The sequence below is a fragment of the Vulpes lagopus genome, chromosome 7 (assembly GCF_018345385.1).
Source record: "Vulpes lagopus strain Blue_001 chromosome 7, ASM1834538v1, whole genome shotgun sequence".
Lineage (NCBI taxonomy): Eukaryota > Metazoa > Chordata > Mammalia > Carnivora > Canidae > Vulpes > Vulpes lagopus.
The window spans coordinates 57,438,982-57,455,821 of NC_054830.1; the positions used below are offsets into that span (position 1 = coordinate 57,438,982).

Sequence of the window (16,840 nt, forward strand, 5' to 3'; positions counted from 1 at the left end):
GTAACAGGCAGACGTTCTTTAGCATGTAAACACTCAGGACAGACAGCAACCACGATCTTTTTTGGAAAAAAAGAATTACTTGGAATAATTCAAAACCAACAATGAAGAAGTGATTACAATTCTAAAATTCAGGAATACAAAAATAAAAATAAAAATAAAAAAATAAAATTCAGGAATACAGAAAAGAAGGCAAGAAGATCAATACTTAACATCAAATCCACTTAAATAAAAAAGATTGAGTTGTGAGAGGTAGAGCTACCACATAGAATACAAATGTCATAAAGCCCAACAACATAAAAATAATATCATTCATAGATTTCATGGGCAAGAAGACAGAGAGGTAGCAGAGAATGTAAGTGCTTCCATTTCTTCATTTTTCGTACCAGTCAGTAAAAACATACAGTTGAAAGTAGGAACTTGTTAGAAATTAATGACTTGTATGTTCATGATCATTCTTCTTTAAAGGGATCTTTGAGAAACTAATGCCTTCTCTGAAAAACAAACTCTGGAAATATCTGAAAAAATAATTCCTAAAAAAAATTTAGCTTTTTAAAAAATTCTTGTTTACATTTTACCTTAAAATTAACATAACAATCATTAAAAATTATCTATCTATATATACTTCTATGTGTTTTTTTTTTTTTTTACTTCTATGTGTTTAAATGTTTACAGAGATATCTGGAATGATGGTCATGACACACTACAAATAATTTTTTTTACTCTACTTTGGTATGATTCTCATCATTTATTTTTGTTTTATTCTTATTACTTTTATATGTTGCTTGAATTTTTTTGTGGGGGAAAAGCATATATTATTTTAACAAAGTTAAAATTAAAAAAAGAAATAAGAGAAATAAAAGAATTAAATGTATAAGTTAAGGAATAGGAAAAAATGAAAAATGAACTCCTATAAAACAGAAGTAAAAGCAGGGAATTAATGAATTAAGAAACAAAAAAGTGAATTTAATTTATAAAATTTAAAACTTTTTTTTAAAGATTTATTTATTTATTTTTATTTGTGATAGAGAGAGAGAAAGAGGCAGAGACACAGGAGGAGGGAGAAGCAGGCTCCATGCCGGGAGCCGGACGTGGGACTCAATCCCGGGACCCCAGGATCGCGCCTGGGCCAAAGGCAGGCGCCAAACCGCTGAGCCACCCAGGGATCCCAACTTTCTTTTTTTAAAATAGAAACCATAAATACCAAATTCCTATTTATTTAATCCATAAGTCTGAGATTTCTATCCTATTTTAAGAAATAATCTTCTAAAAAATAATTTATATGTTATACTTTTCCAATATTTGAACTTAATTGTATTTAAAAGTTTATATTCATTGCCTTCGCTTCATTATTTACTCCAAGTTTTTCCTATAGGCTTCATCTTGAATGTGTAAGACCATTCACCATGCATAGAAGTCCCTGTATTCCTCTGGTAATTCAGCCAGTGTTTTTAAAGCTCTGTCCAAAATTTGTGCAGCTCTTGATGCTGCTGTAGGATCTTTGTTTCCATAGGTATCTGTTTTATCATAGCATTCAGATGGAAGGTGCTTCCAAAAGACATTCACTCTCACTCTAAACATCAGAAATTACGTTATGGAACTATAAAGCAGGAATGAATAATACATCTCTAGCTTTAAAGGAACATTCATACCTTCTAGCCTTGGAAAACAGTGGATATTTAGCTAAGTTTGGGTTATCTATATCCAGGACTTCTGATTTAGTACCTGATAAATATAAAGACTGGGCATCTCAAGGACTGAATAGTACAACACGCTTTTTTCCTGTCACTTGTATTAAGAAGTTATCCATTACATCATGGTGGGTCCAAAGCTGTAATCCTGGCAAGCTAATTCGAAAAACACTGGAAAAGAATTGCTCCTCTCCGAAAAATTTTGGAAACTTGATATCTCCTTCCAGTAAAGGAAACTGCTTTCTGATATCTGCAACATCATTTCTAGGGTCTTCTCCAAGTGACCATAAGTAGTACTTCTCATTCTTTGAAATAAAGAATTCTTCATGCTTTTCTTCAGCTGCCCTCTGAACCAACTTATCAAAAGGTAAAGTTCTGCAGGTAGAGCTGCTGCATAAACTGATCCTGCAAAACGCCCTCAAGCTGGGGTACTGGGAGATGCTGCCAGGCGATGGTTTCTCACCAATTTAAAACTTTCTTTGAAAAAGATAAGTAAAATAGACAACATTACAGCAAAATTAAGAGGTAGAGAGAAGGCACTAATAATTTACATTAAATAGGAAGAAGAAAGAGATATCCCTCTTGGTGTTTTGTTTCTTCTTCATTTTTTCTTGTTGACCTCAAAAATAAAACTGCTAGTTATCAGCAAAAATGGGCTTATTTGGGAATAGCAGAGAATTACAGTTTGGGATAATCAAGCTATAGACAAAACCGTTGGCAAGTCCCTAGAACAAAAGGCGAGGGCTGAGGCTAATGGCTCTTCACTGGCTGAGCTATGACAGCTTCTCACTGTCTGGCTGCTGTTGGGGCAGGAGGAAAACCTTTCTTTCTTCTGCTGGGATAGTAAAGTAGTGGCTAAAGCAGTAATGGACTTGCATGATACCTGGTTGGGTCTGCAATGGAATACCAGTGGTTGGGCACTGGAGCTCCCCTACGGGCCTCCTCACTCCATTGTAGTGAGGCTTCCCTTGATGAATTTCCATACTCCACACTTTAATCTTTGCTCAGGCTGACAGGGCAGCCAGCTGTTTCCTGCCTGAAATCGTTCTTTGTTTTCCTTTTCTTCCCGGAGAGTCTCGGAACAGTAAGGCAACTGGGTCTTAGCCATCTGGTCCCTGCTCACTTCATCAGCATGAATTTTCACCTTAGCTCTGCCCACGTATGGATCCTCCAGCATTTCCCCAAAAAGCCTGGGCTGTGCCTGCTTCCGTGTGTCAGTTGGCCTGCCTCCCCCTGTCTGGATCCTCTTCCAACTCATTGTCTGGGCAACCTACTCTTCAGTTCACCGGATTCAGCTAAAGTATATTCCTCTCTTTAGAATGACTTCCCCATGTGTGCCCCTCATTTCTGACACCTCTTTCTGAAATGTTCTGAGGACAGACATTGCCATCCACTTCCTCATTCCCTAACACAGAGAAGAGCCCTAAATATTCAGTAGATGCTTGTGGAGCAAAGGAGTGAAATAGCTACACAGCTCCTGGGCAGCCCCTGAATGGGGTGGTCTATGCCCCATCTCCCAGATTTAGGGCTCTCTGGATGAATAGGAAGGGAAGGAAAGGGATTTGAGGCCCAGCCTGTCACACGGGGACAAGAGGGGAAACAAATGATGGTCATATATGCACTGGCAATTTGTGACATGCTTGATTCATTCATTCATTCATTCATTCATTCATTCATTCATTCGTGTGTGCCTACTGCAAGCAAAGTGCAGCAATGGGCTCTGGGGATAGAGCCACGAGCTAGAGTGCTGAGGTCCTTTCCTTATGGAGCTTACATGCTGGTGGTGGCGACAGGGGAGGGGGCACAGGCAACAAAGGAGTACGGTTTCCTGGTTGTAACTATGGAATATAATCACAAATAATAACAAATATGTAATGAAGGAACTAGAAATATGTACAGTGTGATGGAGCATACAGGAGGCTACTTCACTGTCAATGGACACTAAATGTTCTGTATGAGGCTACCATTTAAGCCAAGGCTGTTGACAAGAGGGAACTAGATTGGCTGAGAGAGGAGAACACACTAGGCTGAGGAGGCAGAAAATGCAAAGACCCTAAGGCAGAAATGGATTTGACTTACCTGAGACCCAGGGAGAAAGCCAGTGCGGCCAAAGCACCATGAGCCAAGGCAGTGTTGGGCGATGACATCTGACAGGGACCAGGAAAGCCTGCTGGGATTCATTCATTGGGGTTTCATTCGTTCATTGCAGTGCAGGGGGCTGTAGGCCACAGTGACCAAGTTCAGCCCTGAGATCTTCCACCCACTCAAATGATAAATACTGGATTCCTGTTCTGGTACAGAGGTGCCTCCAGAATTCTGCATAGTAGGGACTATGGGGTACCAAGCTAGGAAACTTCCCTTAAAATTGTGTTGTGGGGCACCTGGATGGTTCAGTTGGTTGAGCATCCAACTCTTGATTTTGGCTCAGTCATGATCTCAGAGTCGTGGGACTGAGCCCTGCATCGGGCCTCAAGCTCAGTGCAGAGTCTGCCCGAGATTGTCTCCCTCTGCCCCTCCCTACCCCTGCTTGTGCTCTCTCTAAATAAATAAATAAAATCTTTTTAAAAAACTGTGTTGCAATAGGAAACATGGTATTTTTATTTAGTTGTGAAATATAAAGGTAAAAAAAATAACCATCTTGGCCAACAGACACATGAAAAGATGTTCAGCGGGACGCCTGGGTGGCTCAGTGGTTGAGGCGTGATCCTGGGGTCCTGGGATCGAGTCCCGCATTGGGCTCTCCACAGGGAGCCTGCTTCTCCTTCTGCCTGTGTCTCTGCCTCTGTGTCACTCATGAATAAATGAATAAAATCTTTAAAAAAAAAAAGATGCTCATCATCACTTTTCATGAGGGAAACACAAATCAAAACCACAATGAGCTATCACCTCACACCTGTCCAAACGGCTAAAAAATCAACACAGAAACAACAGGTATTAATGAGGATATGGAGAAACAGCAACCCTTGTGCACTGTTGGTGGAAATGCAAACTGTTGCAGCCACTGCGGAAAAGAGTTTGGAGGTTCCTCAAAAAGTTAAAAATAGATCATAATGTATGATCCAGCAATCACACTACCCAAAGAATACAAAAACACTAATTCAAATGGATATATACACACCTATGTTTATAGCAGCATTATTTATGATAGCTATGGAAGCAGCCCGTGTCCACTGACTGATGAATGGGTAAAGAAGATGTGGTATATACACACAATAGAATATTATTCATCCATGAAAAGTATGAAATCTGGCTATTTGCAACAACATGTATGGACCCAGAGGATATAATGCTAAGTGAAATAAGTCAGTCAGAGAGACATATATCATATGATCTCACTTATATGTGGAATCCAGGAAACACAACAAATGAACAGAGGAAAATAAGAGAGAGACAAGCCAAGAAACAGACTCTTTAGGGAACACACTGATAGCCCCAGAGGAAAGGTGTGGGGATGGGTAAATAGATGAACACGGGGCGGTTTGTTTTTTTTTTTAAACAAGGTGGTTAATGAAGTGTTGAACCACTATATCATACACCTGAAACTAATAGAACACTGTGTATTGAGTAACTGGAATTAAGAAACCTAAAGTAAAAATAAATAAATAACCATCTTTCCTAAAGATGGCTTTATTTATTCAGTCTTTTACAAAAGATTCCATTTATTCATTCACGAAAGACACACAGAGAGAGGCAGACTTCCTGGGGGGCCCACCGTGGGACTCCGTCCTAGGACCCCGGGACCACGCCTGAGCCACCCGGGCATCTGTACGTATTCAGGAAGGTGAAGACACCTGCCGTCACCGCGGGCGCTGGCGGAGTCACTAGGCGTGGAGAGTCCTCCAAGAGGGCAGTCCGGGGCCGCCTCACGGAGGCTGCTCCATCCCAGGACGAGTGCACAGGACGGATATAAGGACGCAGGTCCGCACCCACCTTCCTGCGAAGGGCAGCGACCGCCCCAGCCCCCGCCCTCCGAGGCCAGGAAAGGCCTAGGTCGCGGGGGCGGGGCGTCGCGGGGGCGGGGCGGGGCATCTCGGGGGTGGGGCGTCGCGGGGGCGGGGCGTCTCGGGGGTGGGGCGTCTCGGGGGCGGGGCGTCGCGTCTCGGGGGCGGGGCGGGGCGTCTCGGGGGCGGGGCGGGGCGTCTCGGGGGCGGGGCGTCTCGGGGGCGGGGCGTCGCGTCTCGGGGGGGCGGGGCGGGGCGCGCGGCGTAGCGCAGCGGCCGCCTGGCGGTGGGTACCGGGCCTGTTGGGTGCTGCTGCTCCGCCCACCAGGCCCGGTCCCGGCGCTGCCGCCCGCCTCTCCGTCCCTGAACGGGCCCGGCCAGGCCGGGAGCGACACCGAGGCCCTGGCGCAGCCGCCGCCCCCGCCGCCGCCGCGGGCGCGCACGTCGCCGGGGCCAGCGAAGGTGGGCGGAGGCCCCAACCGCCGCCTGGGCAGCGTCCGCGCCGCGCCGATGTCTTCGCCGCCAGGCCGCCGGGCCCGCCTGTCGTCCCCCGGGGCCGGCCGCGCCTCCGCGGCTCGCGAGGCGCTGCGGCGCCGCCTCCTGGGCCTCATCGAGGGCAACCGAGTGATGATCTTCAGCAAGAGCTACTGCCCGCACAGCACGCGGGTAGGCGGCGCGGGGCCGGGCGGGGTCGGGGCGCGGCCGGGCGGGGTCGGGGGCCCGAGAGCTCCTCCCTCCCGGCCGCTGGGGCCGCGTGCGGGGAGGGGGTGACCCGGCGCCGGGACTGGCCCCGCCGCTGCCCGCCTCCTGGCTCCGCGCACCTGCTCTGGGGCCTCGGCCTTGGCGCTGGCCGCCGGGTCCTCCTTCCGGCCTCTTGAGGAGTTTATTTGGAGAGATCAGAGGTATTTCCAGAAAGGTTTTGCCTGGTAGAAGGATGGTGCGAGGGCGCCCGGGTGGCGCAGCGGTTTAGCGCCGCCTGTGGCCCGGGGCCTGACCCTGGAGACCCGGGATCGAGTCCCACGTCGGGCTCCCTGCGTGGAGCCTGCTTCTCCCTCTGCCTGCGTCTCTGCCTGTCATGAATAAGTAAATAAAATCTTTAAAAAAGAGGAAGAAGAAGGATGGTGTGAGGAGAGGCCACGACCTGAGAGGAAACTAGACCGGGATTCAGATCCCACTTCCCGCCTGAGTGACCCTGCCGGGGTGGCCCCGGGGCGCTGGTGGCTCCGTCTCGGAGGACGGCACCGCGATGGGTGACGGGGGCTGCCTCGCGCACTGCCTTGACTTTGGGGCTGCCGGAAGACAGCGTTACTTCACGGACACATTCGACCTTGGTGGAAACAGTGACCCGGTTAGAGACGAACCGTTGGAAGACAAACCCGTCTGCATGATAGGGACTTTCACTATTTTGAACTGTACATTATGGAAAGTTGAAATAACGATACATGGAACATGCAAAAACATGACCTTATCCGCTTAGGCTTGTCAAATTATAGGCTGTGTTTTCCAGACTTATTTTCAAGTTTACATTGCCCTGTACATTGTTTTAGAAAACATGTATGTCATGCATATACATCTTAAAGAATAATAAATAAAACACCAGCATTTTGGAAACCTTGGAAGCCTCTCCCCACGACCTTGAAAAATAAAACTGCCCGTTATCTCACCAGCAAAATGAGTTTATTCAGGAATAGCAGAGAATTATAATCCAGGACAAGCAAACTACTATAAAACCAGAGGCAAAACCATAGGATGTCTGCTGAACAGAAGACAGGGAGGCTGTTTTATAGAGGAAGTGGGTGGTGGTGCTGGGAGGGCTGTTATAGACAGAGGCCATTGGAGTAAACTGGGGGCTCCCAGCATCATGGCGCTTCACTGGCTGTGTTACGACAGTCTCTTGTTGCGGGGCTGTTCCCTGGGGGAGGAGATAAGCCATTCTCCTTTCTGCTGGGGTAGTGAAGTAGTATCTGAGCAAGGACCTTCTCTTCCTTGTTGGGTTTGCAGTTGAAGAGCATGATAGGGCATGAGAGCTATCCCTGATAAATCTCCCAACTACATTTTAGTGAGGTTTTCCCTTATTGATATTCATGTTGCATACTCCTCCCTCCCCCCAGGTTTAACCACTATCCAGAATTCCTTGCTTTTCTTTACAGTTTTATCAGATACATGTATGTCCTTAAATGATATTTTGTTCTTTTGGCTTGTTTTGGTACTTTATGTAAGTACAATCATACATATGTATTATTTTGCATTTTTTCTCAAGAATTATGTTTTAGAGATTCCTGCATGTTGGTACCTGTAGCTGTGGTTTGTTAATTTTCATACCTGTAATCGCTAGGATGAGTCATAACACAGTTTATTGGTTGTGCTGTGTCTAGTATTTTGTATTTGAAAACAATACAGCTGTGCCTTTTCTTGCACATATCTTCCGGTGCATGTAAGTAACACTTATCTTAGAGGAGATTTCTTGAAGCTGAATTGCTGGGCCATAGAGGATGCATGATTTCTACATTACCTAAGTGATGCCAAGACTTTTTTCCAAATGATTATACCAATTTACTCTCCCACTGGCAGTGCATAACAGTTCCTTTTGCTCTGCTTGCTTGCCAACAGTTGATACATTTAATTATTGCCATTCTGGCAGTTAGGAAATAGTAGTTTACTGTGGCTTTAATTTTGCATTTCCCTGAGGAAGTTGAACATATTCTCTTGTGTTTATAGGTCCTTTGGGTTTCCTCGTCTATGAAACGTTCACATCTTTTGCTTATTTCTCTATTACATTTTTAAATTTGTGCTGATTTGTAGGTGTTCTTTGTATAGTTTGTATACTAATCCTTGGATATATATATATATATATATATATATATATATATATATATATATAATCTTCCAGATTAGGCTTTTCTTTTCACTCTGATTATGGGATCTTTTTACTAACTGAAATTTGCCAAGTTTAATGTAGTTGAGTCTGTCACTTATTTTTTCCTTTGATAGCTTGTGCTTTTTACATCACATTTAAGAAACTGTTTCTGTGGAGATACTCTCCTGTTTTAGGTCCTGAAAGTTTTAGATTGTGCTTTTCACACTCACCTTCTTTATTCCACCTGTACTTGATGCTGATGGTGTGAGTGCGGAGCCAGTTTTTTGGTTTTTTTTTTTCTTTATAACTCATTAGTTACCTCTGCTTCATTTGTTGGAGAATCCGCCCATTCTGTGCTACTTTGAATGCTCACTCATCAACCATCCAGTTCTTATATATGCATTGGTCTGTTTCCAGGTGCTGCTTTCTTCCTCCTCCTCCTCCTCCTCCTCCTCCTCCTCCTCCTCCCCTTCTTCTTCTTCTTCTTCTTCTTCTTCTTCTTCTTCTTCTTCTTCTTCTTCTTCTTCTCCTTCCTCCTTCCTCCTCCTCCTCCTCATTTTATCCTATGGAGCTTATAAAAGGGCCAAGAGAGCAGGACTGTGCTTGTCTACTGCTATATTGCTGGAGCCTAGAACAGTGTCAGGCATGTAATGTGCACTGAATTAATAAATGGGCTTAGATAATTCTAGTTAAACCTTTCCTGATGCAGAAAATCTTAGAACAAATGATCCTCCACTCTGTGTTTTGTCAATACTTCCAATAATGTGGCCACTAGTTTCAGCCCCATTACATAATTGGACAGCTCCAATTATTATAATTTTTTGTTTTAAACTGAGGGAAAATTTGTCTCTCTGAAACATTTACTCAGTTTTGGAGTTGAGTGTTACTCCAGTGTGTAGAGTTAAGAATCCTGCTTCTTGGATGGCAGATCTTTTAGTATTTTCCCTTGTCTGGCCAAGTAGTCCACTTTATGTACTCATATCATCTATATGCACACATGATACTTCATTAATTTGATTGTGTAATAGCTTGACTGAACCTTCCAGATGTATCACCCCAAATTGAACACCATATTCCACATCTGTCCCTACCTGCACAGAGTCCAGTTGAGAGTTCTGTACCTTGACTAGGCCACTAATATCACTCAATAAGTGTTATGGGGGCCCAGTGTTGTAGGGACAAGAAAATGAATAAACTGTTGTCTTTCTTCCCAAGAACGCATAGTCCAGTGAGCAGTAATCAACTAGCTGTCTTGTCCTGGAAGAAGTGCCTATAGAAGGCAAGGGCTATGGGAATGAGAGACAAAGATAATTGCTTCTGTGGGGGATCAGAAAATTTCCGGGTAAACTGTTTAAGCTGTTCCTTGAGGGATACATTGAATATCTATAGTTAAGAAAAAATCTAGCTAAGGAATTAGTATAAGCAAAACTAGGAGATGATGAAATGAAAATAGTGTGGCTGGACAGAGGAAATACGATAGAAATCAGGAGAGTGGGCAGCCCAGGTGGCTCAGCGGTTTAGCGCCGCCTTGGGCCCAGGGCCTGATCCTGGAGACCCGGGATCGAGTCCCACATCAGGCTCCTTTCATGGAGCCTGCTTCTCCCTCTGCCTGTGTCTCTGCTTCTCTCTTTCCTCTCTGTGTATTCTCAGAAATAAATAAAATTTTTAAAAAATCAGGAGAGTAAATTGGAAAACAACTGGAAATTTATTTTCAAAGTGGTATTGACAAGACTTTAAAATGCTCACTGGTAAGTGTGGACTTGATATAGGCAGAGTCATCTGAGACTTTTGAGAAGAGATGTGAAGAAAAGTCTGTAATTTGAAATCTGGCAGTGATGTGAAGATACAACTAAGTGTGGAAACTGCTAGACTAGTCAGGAAGTTACCGTTCAAGTCAGATACAAGGTAGTGGCTCAAAGTACAGTGGAGAAACTACCCTGAGTTTTTAAACCCTTTCCCCATGTTAACTTTAAGCCATGTTTCCCCAGCCCTGAATGCATATGTTTGTGTATTAATGTTTTACACATTTGTTGTTAGCCTTTTGGGGGTAGTAAAATATATAGAACATAAACTTGACTATTTTAACCATTGTTGTGCAACCATTCCTGCCCTCTTTAATCATCCCCCACTGAGTTCCTCAATCCCTCTCCCATCAAGCCCTGGAAACCATTCTGCCTTCTCTCTCTATGAATTTGATTAATCTCATTACCTTATATAAGTGGAATCACTTGTGACTTGCTTATGTCACTGAGCACAGTGATCACAGTTCATGCCTGTTGTGGCCTGTGTCAGAATTTCTTTCTTGAATAATATTCCATTGTATGTGTGTATTTACCACATGTTGTATGTCAGTTCATCCACTGATGGATACCTGGGTCCCTTCTACCTTTTGGCCTTTGTGAATGTTGCTGTTGTGAACATGGGAGTACAAATATATGTTTGAGTCCCTCCTTTGAATTCTTTGGATATACCCAGAGGTGGGAATTGCTGGATCATATATGTGGTAGCTCCATATTTTTAATTTTTTGAGGGACCACCGTACTGTTTTCTGTAGTGGCTACACCATTTCATTTTTCCACCAACAGTGCATGAAGTTTCCAATTTCTCCAAATCCTCACCAACACTTGTTATTTTCTGGGGTTTTTTTGTTTTGTTTTGTTTTGATAGTAGTTATCTTAATGGATATGAAATGGCATCTCATTGTGGTTTTGATTTGCATTCCCTGATGGCTAGTGATGTTGACTGTTTTCATGTCTTCATTGGTCATTTGTTAATTAATGGTTGATATCTTTGCAGAAATGTCAATTCAAGTGCTTTGTCAGTTTTTAAAATTGGCTTATTTTCTGTTGTTGACTTTTAGGGATCCTAGAAGGATATTCTACAATCCCTTGTAAGATATGTGATTTGCAAGTAGAACTCTCCAGTTCTAGGGTTTTTACTCAGTTGATAGTGTCCTTTGATGCACAGAAGTTTTTAATTTTCTTGAGGTCCAGCTTGTCTGTTTTATGTTACCTGTGCCTTTAGTGATCTATCCAAAGAACCAATGCTGTAAAGCATTTGCCCTATGTTTTCTTCTAAGAGTTTTATAGTGTTAACTCTTAAATTTATGGTTTTGATCCATTTTGAGTTAATTTTGTATGTGGTATGAAGGGTCCCAATTTCATTCTTTTGCATGTTGTCCATCTGTCCAGTTTTCTCAGCACCATTTGTTGAAAAGACTGTCCTTTCCCCATTAAATGGTCTCAGCACCCTTGTCAAAAAATCATTTGAGGTTATTATATATGAAACTTTATTTCTGTAGTTCCTGTTCTCTTCTATTGATCTTTATGTCTGTCCTTATGCCAGCACCACACTGTTTTGGTTACTCTGGCTTTGTAACAGTTTCTGAAATCAGAAAGTGTCAACCTCCAACTTTGTTCTTTTTCAAGGTTTTTTTTTTTTTTTTTTGACTCTTCAAGATACTCGTGAAGTTCCATATGCATTTTTTTCCATATGCATTTTAGAATGGACTTGCCAATTTTTGCAAAATTTGTTTTTGGTAGTCCATGAACATGGGGTTTCCATTTATAGGTGTCTTTAATTCTTTTAATAACTTGTAGTCTTTAGTGTAGGAGTCTTTGTCTCCTTCCTGAGTTTATTCCTTTTTTTCCCCTAAGTTTATTACTAAGTATGCTTCTTTATGCTATTGCAAGTGGAATTTTTTACAGTGTTTATCGTTAATATATAGAAAAACAACTCTGTGTTGATTTCATATCCTACAACTTTGCTGAATTTGTTTATTAATAGGGTTTTTATGGTACAATCATTAGGGTTTTATACACATCAGATGTAATCAGTGAACAGAGAAAGTTTTACTTCTTTGATGCCTTTTATTTCTTTTTCTTGCCTTATTTTTCTAACTTGGAATTCCAGTACTATGTTGAATAGAAATGGTGAAAAGGTGAAAGGGGGCATCCTTGTTTTGTTCCTGCTCTCAGAGGAAATGCTTTCAGTCTTTCGCTATAAAATATGATATCTGTGGGCTTTTCATATATGATCTTTAGTATGTTGGGGTAGTTTTCTTTTATTCTTAGTTTTTTGAGTTTTTATCATAAAAACGTTGAATTTTCTTAAATGCTTTATATGCATTCATTGAGATGACCATGTAGTTTTTTTTCCTTTCATTCTGCTAATATGGTGTGTTTATATGTGGTGTTTTGCTAATTGATCTGTGTTTAAATGTTGAACCATCTACATTCTAGGAATAAATCCCACTTGATCATGTTATATAATCTTTTAAATATACTGTTGATTTTGTATTGCTAGCATTTTATTGAGGATATTTGTGTCACTATCCATCAGGGTCTGTGGTTGATCTGTAGTTTTCTTTTTTTTTTTTTTTTTTTTTAATTTTTATTTATTTATGATAGTCACAGAGAGAGAGAGAGAGAGAGAGAGAGAGAGAGAGGCAGAGACACAGGCAGAGGGAGAAGCAGGCTCCATGCACCGGGAGCCCGACGTGGGACTCGATCCCGGGTCTCCAGGATCGCGCCCTGGGCCAAAGGCAAGCGCCAAACCACTGCGCCACCCAGGGATCCCTGATCTGTAGTTTTCTTGTCGTATCTTTGTCTGGCTTTGGTATCAGAATAATTGTGGCCTTAGAGGACGAGTTTAGAAATGTACCCTCTTCAATTTTTTGGGAGAGTTTGAAGAGGATAGATGTTTATTCTTTGTATGTTTGCTAGAATTCACTAGTGAAGCCATCTAGTTCTGGGCTTTTCTTTGTTGAGTGGCTTTTGATTACAGAATCAGTCTCCGTACTAATTCCAGGTCTATTCACATTTATTCGTGATTCAGTCTTAGCAGGTTGTGTGTTTCTAGGAATTAACAAATTTCATTTATGATCCAATTTGTTAGTATACAGTTGTTCATTGTACTCTCTTGTGATGCATTTCTTTCTGTAAAAACAGTAGTAATGGTCCCACTTTCAATTCTGATGTTATTTATTTGAGTCTTCTCTGCTTTTTTTTTTTTTTAGTATAGCTCAAATTATGTCAATTTTGTAGATCTTCTGGAAGAACCAACTTGGTTTTGTTGATTTTCTCTATTGTTTTCTATCTCTGCTATAATCTTTGTCATTTCCTTTCTTTTGCTAATTTTAAGTTATGTGCTCTTTCTAGTTCTGTAAGGTGTGAAGTTAGGTTATTGATTTAAGATCTTTCCTCTTTTTTAATATAACTATTTACATTATTGATTTTCCTTTAATCACTACTTTCACTGCATTTCATGAATTTTGGTATGTTTTGTTTAGTATGTTTTATTTTCCTTTGTCAAGATATTCTCTAATTTCCCTTGTGACTTTCTCATTAACCAGTTGTTTAAGTGTGTTGTTTAATTTCCACGTGTTTGTAGATTTCCTAGTTTTCTTTCTGCTATTGATTTTTAGTTTTAGTTTCATTCTACTATGATCAAAAATGATACTTTTTATGATTTTATTTTTATTTATTTTTATTTTATTTTTTAAAAAGATTTTATTCATTTATTTGTTCATGAGAGACAGAGAGAGAGGCAGAGACATAGGCAAAGGGAGAAGCAGGCTCCCCGCAAGGAGCCTGATGTGGGACTCAATCCCAGGCCATGGGATCATGCTCTAAGCTGACCCTTGACTGCTGAACCACCCAGGCTCCCTATTTTTTTATTTTTTAAAAATACTTTATTTATCTGAGAGAAAGCAAGAGAGCGAGAGCACACAAGCAGTGGGGAAGGGCATAGGGAGAAGGAAAAGCTGACTCCCTGCTGAGCAGGGAGCCTGATGCAAGACTGGACCCCAGGACCCTAGGATCATGACCTGAGGCGAAGGCAAAGGCTTAACCGACTGACTGAGCCACCCAGGTGCCCTGATTTTATTTTTTGATTAAGACTTATTTTGTGGCCTACTATATGGGCTGTCCTGGAAAATGTTCCATGTGTACTAGAGATGTGTATTCTGCTTACGTTGGATAGTGTTCGTAATACATCTATGAAGTCCATTCAGTCTGTAGTGTTCTTCCAGTTGTTTGGTTCCGTATCAGCCTTTTGTCTGGTTGTTCTGACAGTGGTTTGATGACTGTGTCTTGGTGTGGGTCTCTTGGGGTTTTTCCTTCTTGGACTTTTTTGAGCTTATTGTGCTTGCATGTCCACATCTTTCCTCAAATTTGGGGAGTTTTTGGCCATGATTTCTTCAGATAAGCTCTACGATCTTTTCTTCTTGAACTCCCATAATGTATATATGTTGTACTACTTTATGATGTTCCTCAAATCTCATATTCTGTGTTCATTTTTCTTTGTTTTTTTTTTTTTCTTTTTGTGCCTCAGACTCAATAATTTCAAATTTCCTGTCTTCAGATTCACTGGTTCAGATTTCACTGGCCTGGTGAGAGTTTTCCATTCAGCCACTGTAGTGAATTCTTCAATTCAGTTATTGTATTTTTCAGTTTTAGAGTTCTAATGTGGTTATTTCTATCTTTTTGTTGATAATCTTATTTTGTTTCTATATCATTTTCCTGATTTCCTTTAGCTCTTTGTATTTTCTTCTTTGAGTGTATTTAAAATAGTCTTTTTACACTCTTTGTCTAGTAAATCTGAAGACTGTATTTGGAGATTTATTTTTTCCTTTGAAAGGGCCATGTTCTTTTATTTATTTATATGCATATGTTCTTTTGTTGAAAATTCAGCATATAAAACATCTACCTCTCATAGTCTTTGTAGACTGGCTTCATGCTGGGGAAGAATTTCACTAATCAGCATAGCATGAAGGTTTGAGGTCTTCCTGTCCTTCCTGGGCTTTTCACACATGGGTTCAGTTTTCCTGTATACAGGGCTGTTTTCAAGTGTGTTAAATTCCTTAAGGATTTCTCCCTTGCTTCTTCTTGGGACCTTAGCTGTTATGTTTTATTCTTCTACCTGTAATTGCTTGCAGATTTGAAGTCCATTTTCAGTTTTCACGAGCCATGCCCACAGTTTCTCCTGGCTTCGCTGAGTCTAAGGTCCCAGCCACTTTTGGCTATCTGTATAGTCTGTGTTAGACATCACAGAGACAAGTCCCTCAGGCAGCCCTCAGTTTAGAACACTGCAAATTTGGTCTCTGTGCTCTTTCTGTTTTGTGGAAGGGAACTGGGGTCCAAACTGCTGCTCAACCCTTACTGTGCCTTGGAGCATCAAAGAGTGGGTGAGGTAAGGGCCATTAAAAATGTCACAGAATTTTCTAATATTTTAAATGTGGCGTTTTCTTCGTTGGTCATGTACTTCATTGTTATAGATCTTTGACCAGTTTCCAGAGCTCCTATTAAGTTATCTTACTACAAGAGTGTTGAGCTTCTTGGATATGTAGATTACTGCTTTTCATCAAATGTGGGACATTTTTGACATTTCTTCAAAAAAATTTCTTCCCCCTTATTCTCTTTCCTTTTTCTCATATTCACACTATATGTTGACATGCTTAGTAGTGTCCCATATTTCTCTGAGACTGTCCATTTTTCCTCAGTCTTTTTTTCTCTGTGGCATCAGGTTGCACACTATCCATTAATCTATCCTCAAGTGTGCTAATTCTTTCTTCTGCCAGTTTAAATCTACTGTTGAAGCACTCTCGTGAACTTTTCATTTTAGTTATTGTGCTTTCCAACTCTATAATTTCCATTTGATTTTTAAAAAATAATTTCTGTTACCTTTCTTCATCTCCTTAACATAATTTTATTTAATTCTTTGAACATATTTGTCATGGCTGCTTTGTATAGTTACTATGACATGTGGGCCTTCTCAGAGGCTTTCTCTTGCCTGCTTTTCTTCTTGTCGATGGATCCACTTTCCTGTTTCTTTGAAGTGCCTAGTAGGTTTTTTTTTTTTTTTTAATTGGAACCAGGCCATTTTAGGTGGGATATTAGAGTAACTCCAGATACTGACTCCTCCCTCTCTGTGGCTTTCTTTTTTTATGATTAAAAAAATTAGAGAGGGAGAGCTCAGAGGGAGAGGCAGACTCCCCACTGAGCAGAGAGCAGGATGTGGGGCTCTATCCCAGGACCTTGACATCACGACCTGAGCCAAAGGCAGATGGTTAACCAGTGGGGAGCCACCTAGGCACCCCACTGCAGCTTGTTTTTGTTTGCTGGTTTATTTCTCTACAGTAAGTTGGCAGGATTATCTTAGGGAAGTTTATTTCCACTGAAAGATGGAGCCTCTGATGTCACTTCTCAGAGTGTGCCCTCTTGGATATGTGCACAGTCACCCTGGAGTGAGAGACATTTTAGCAGGGCTCCAGTTGACTATATTATGCTTTTCTTTGTCTTTTTTCTTTTTAATTTATTAAGTTTTCGTTTTAACTCCAGTTAGTTAGTATACAG

General features: G+C 41.5%; 1 protein-coding gene and 1 pseudogene across 1 annotated transcript in view; one reads left to right on the forward strand and one right to left on the reverse strand.

Moving 5' to 3' along the window:
* Positions 1–1,350: 1,350 nt before the first annotated feature.
* On the reverse strand, positions 1,351–3,835 carry LOC121495154 (annotated as a pseudogene).
* Positions 3,836–4,020: 185 nt separating this feature from the next.
* TXNRD3 (thioredoxin reductase 3) overlaps positions 4,021–16,840 on the forward strand; it is a 54,014-nt gene continuing 41,194 nt past the window's right edge. The window contains exons 1-2 of the mRNA XM_041762429.1: positions 4,021–4,025; positions 5,575–6,295. Coding sequence (XP_041618363.1) covers positions 4,021–4,025; positions 5,575–6,295 — 726 coding nt within the window. The remainder of the gene's footprint in view (positions 4,026–5,574; positions 6,296–16,840) is intronic.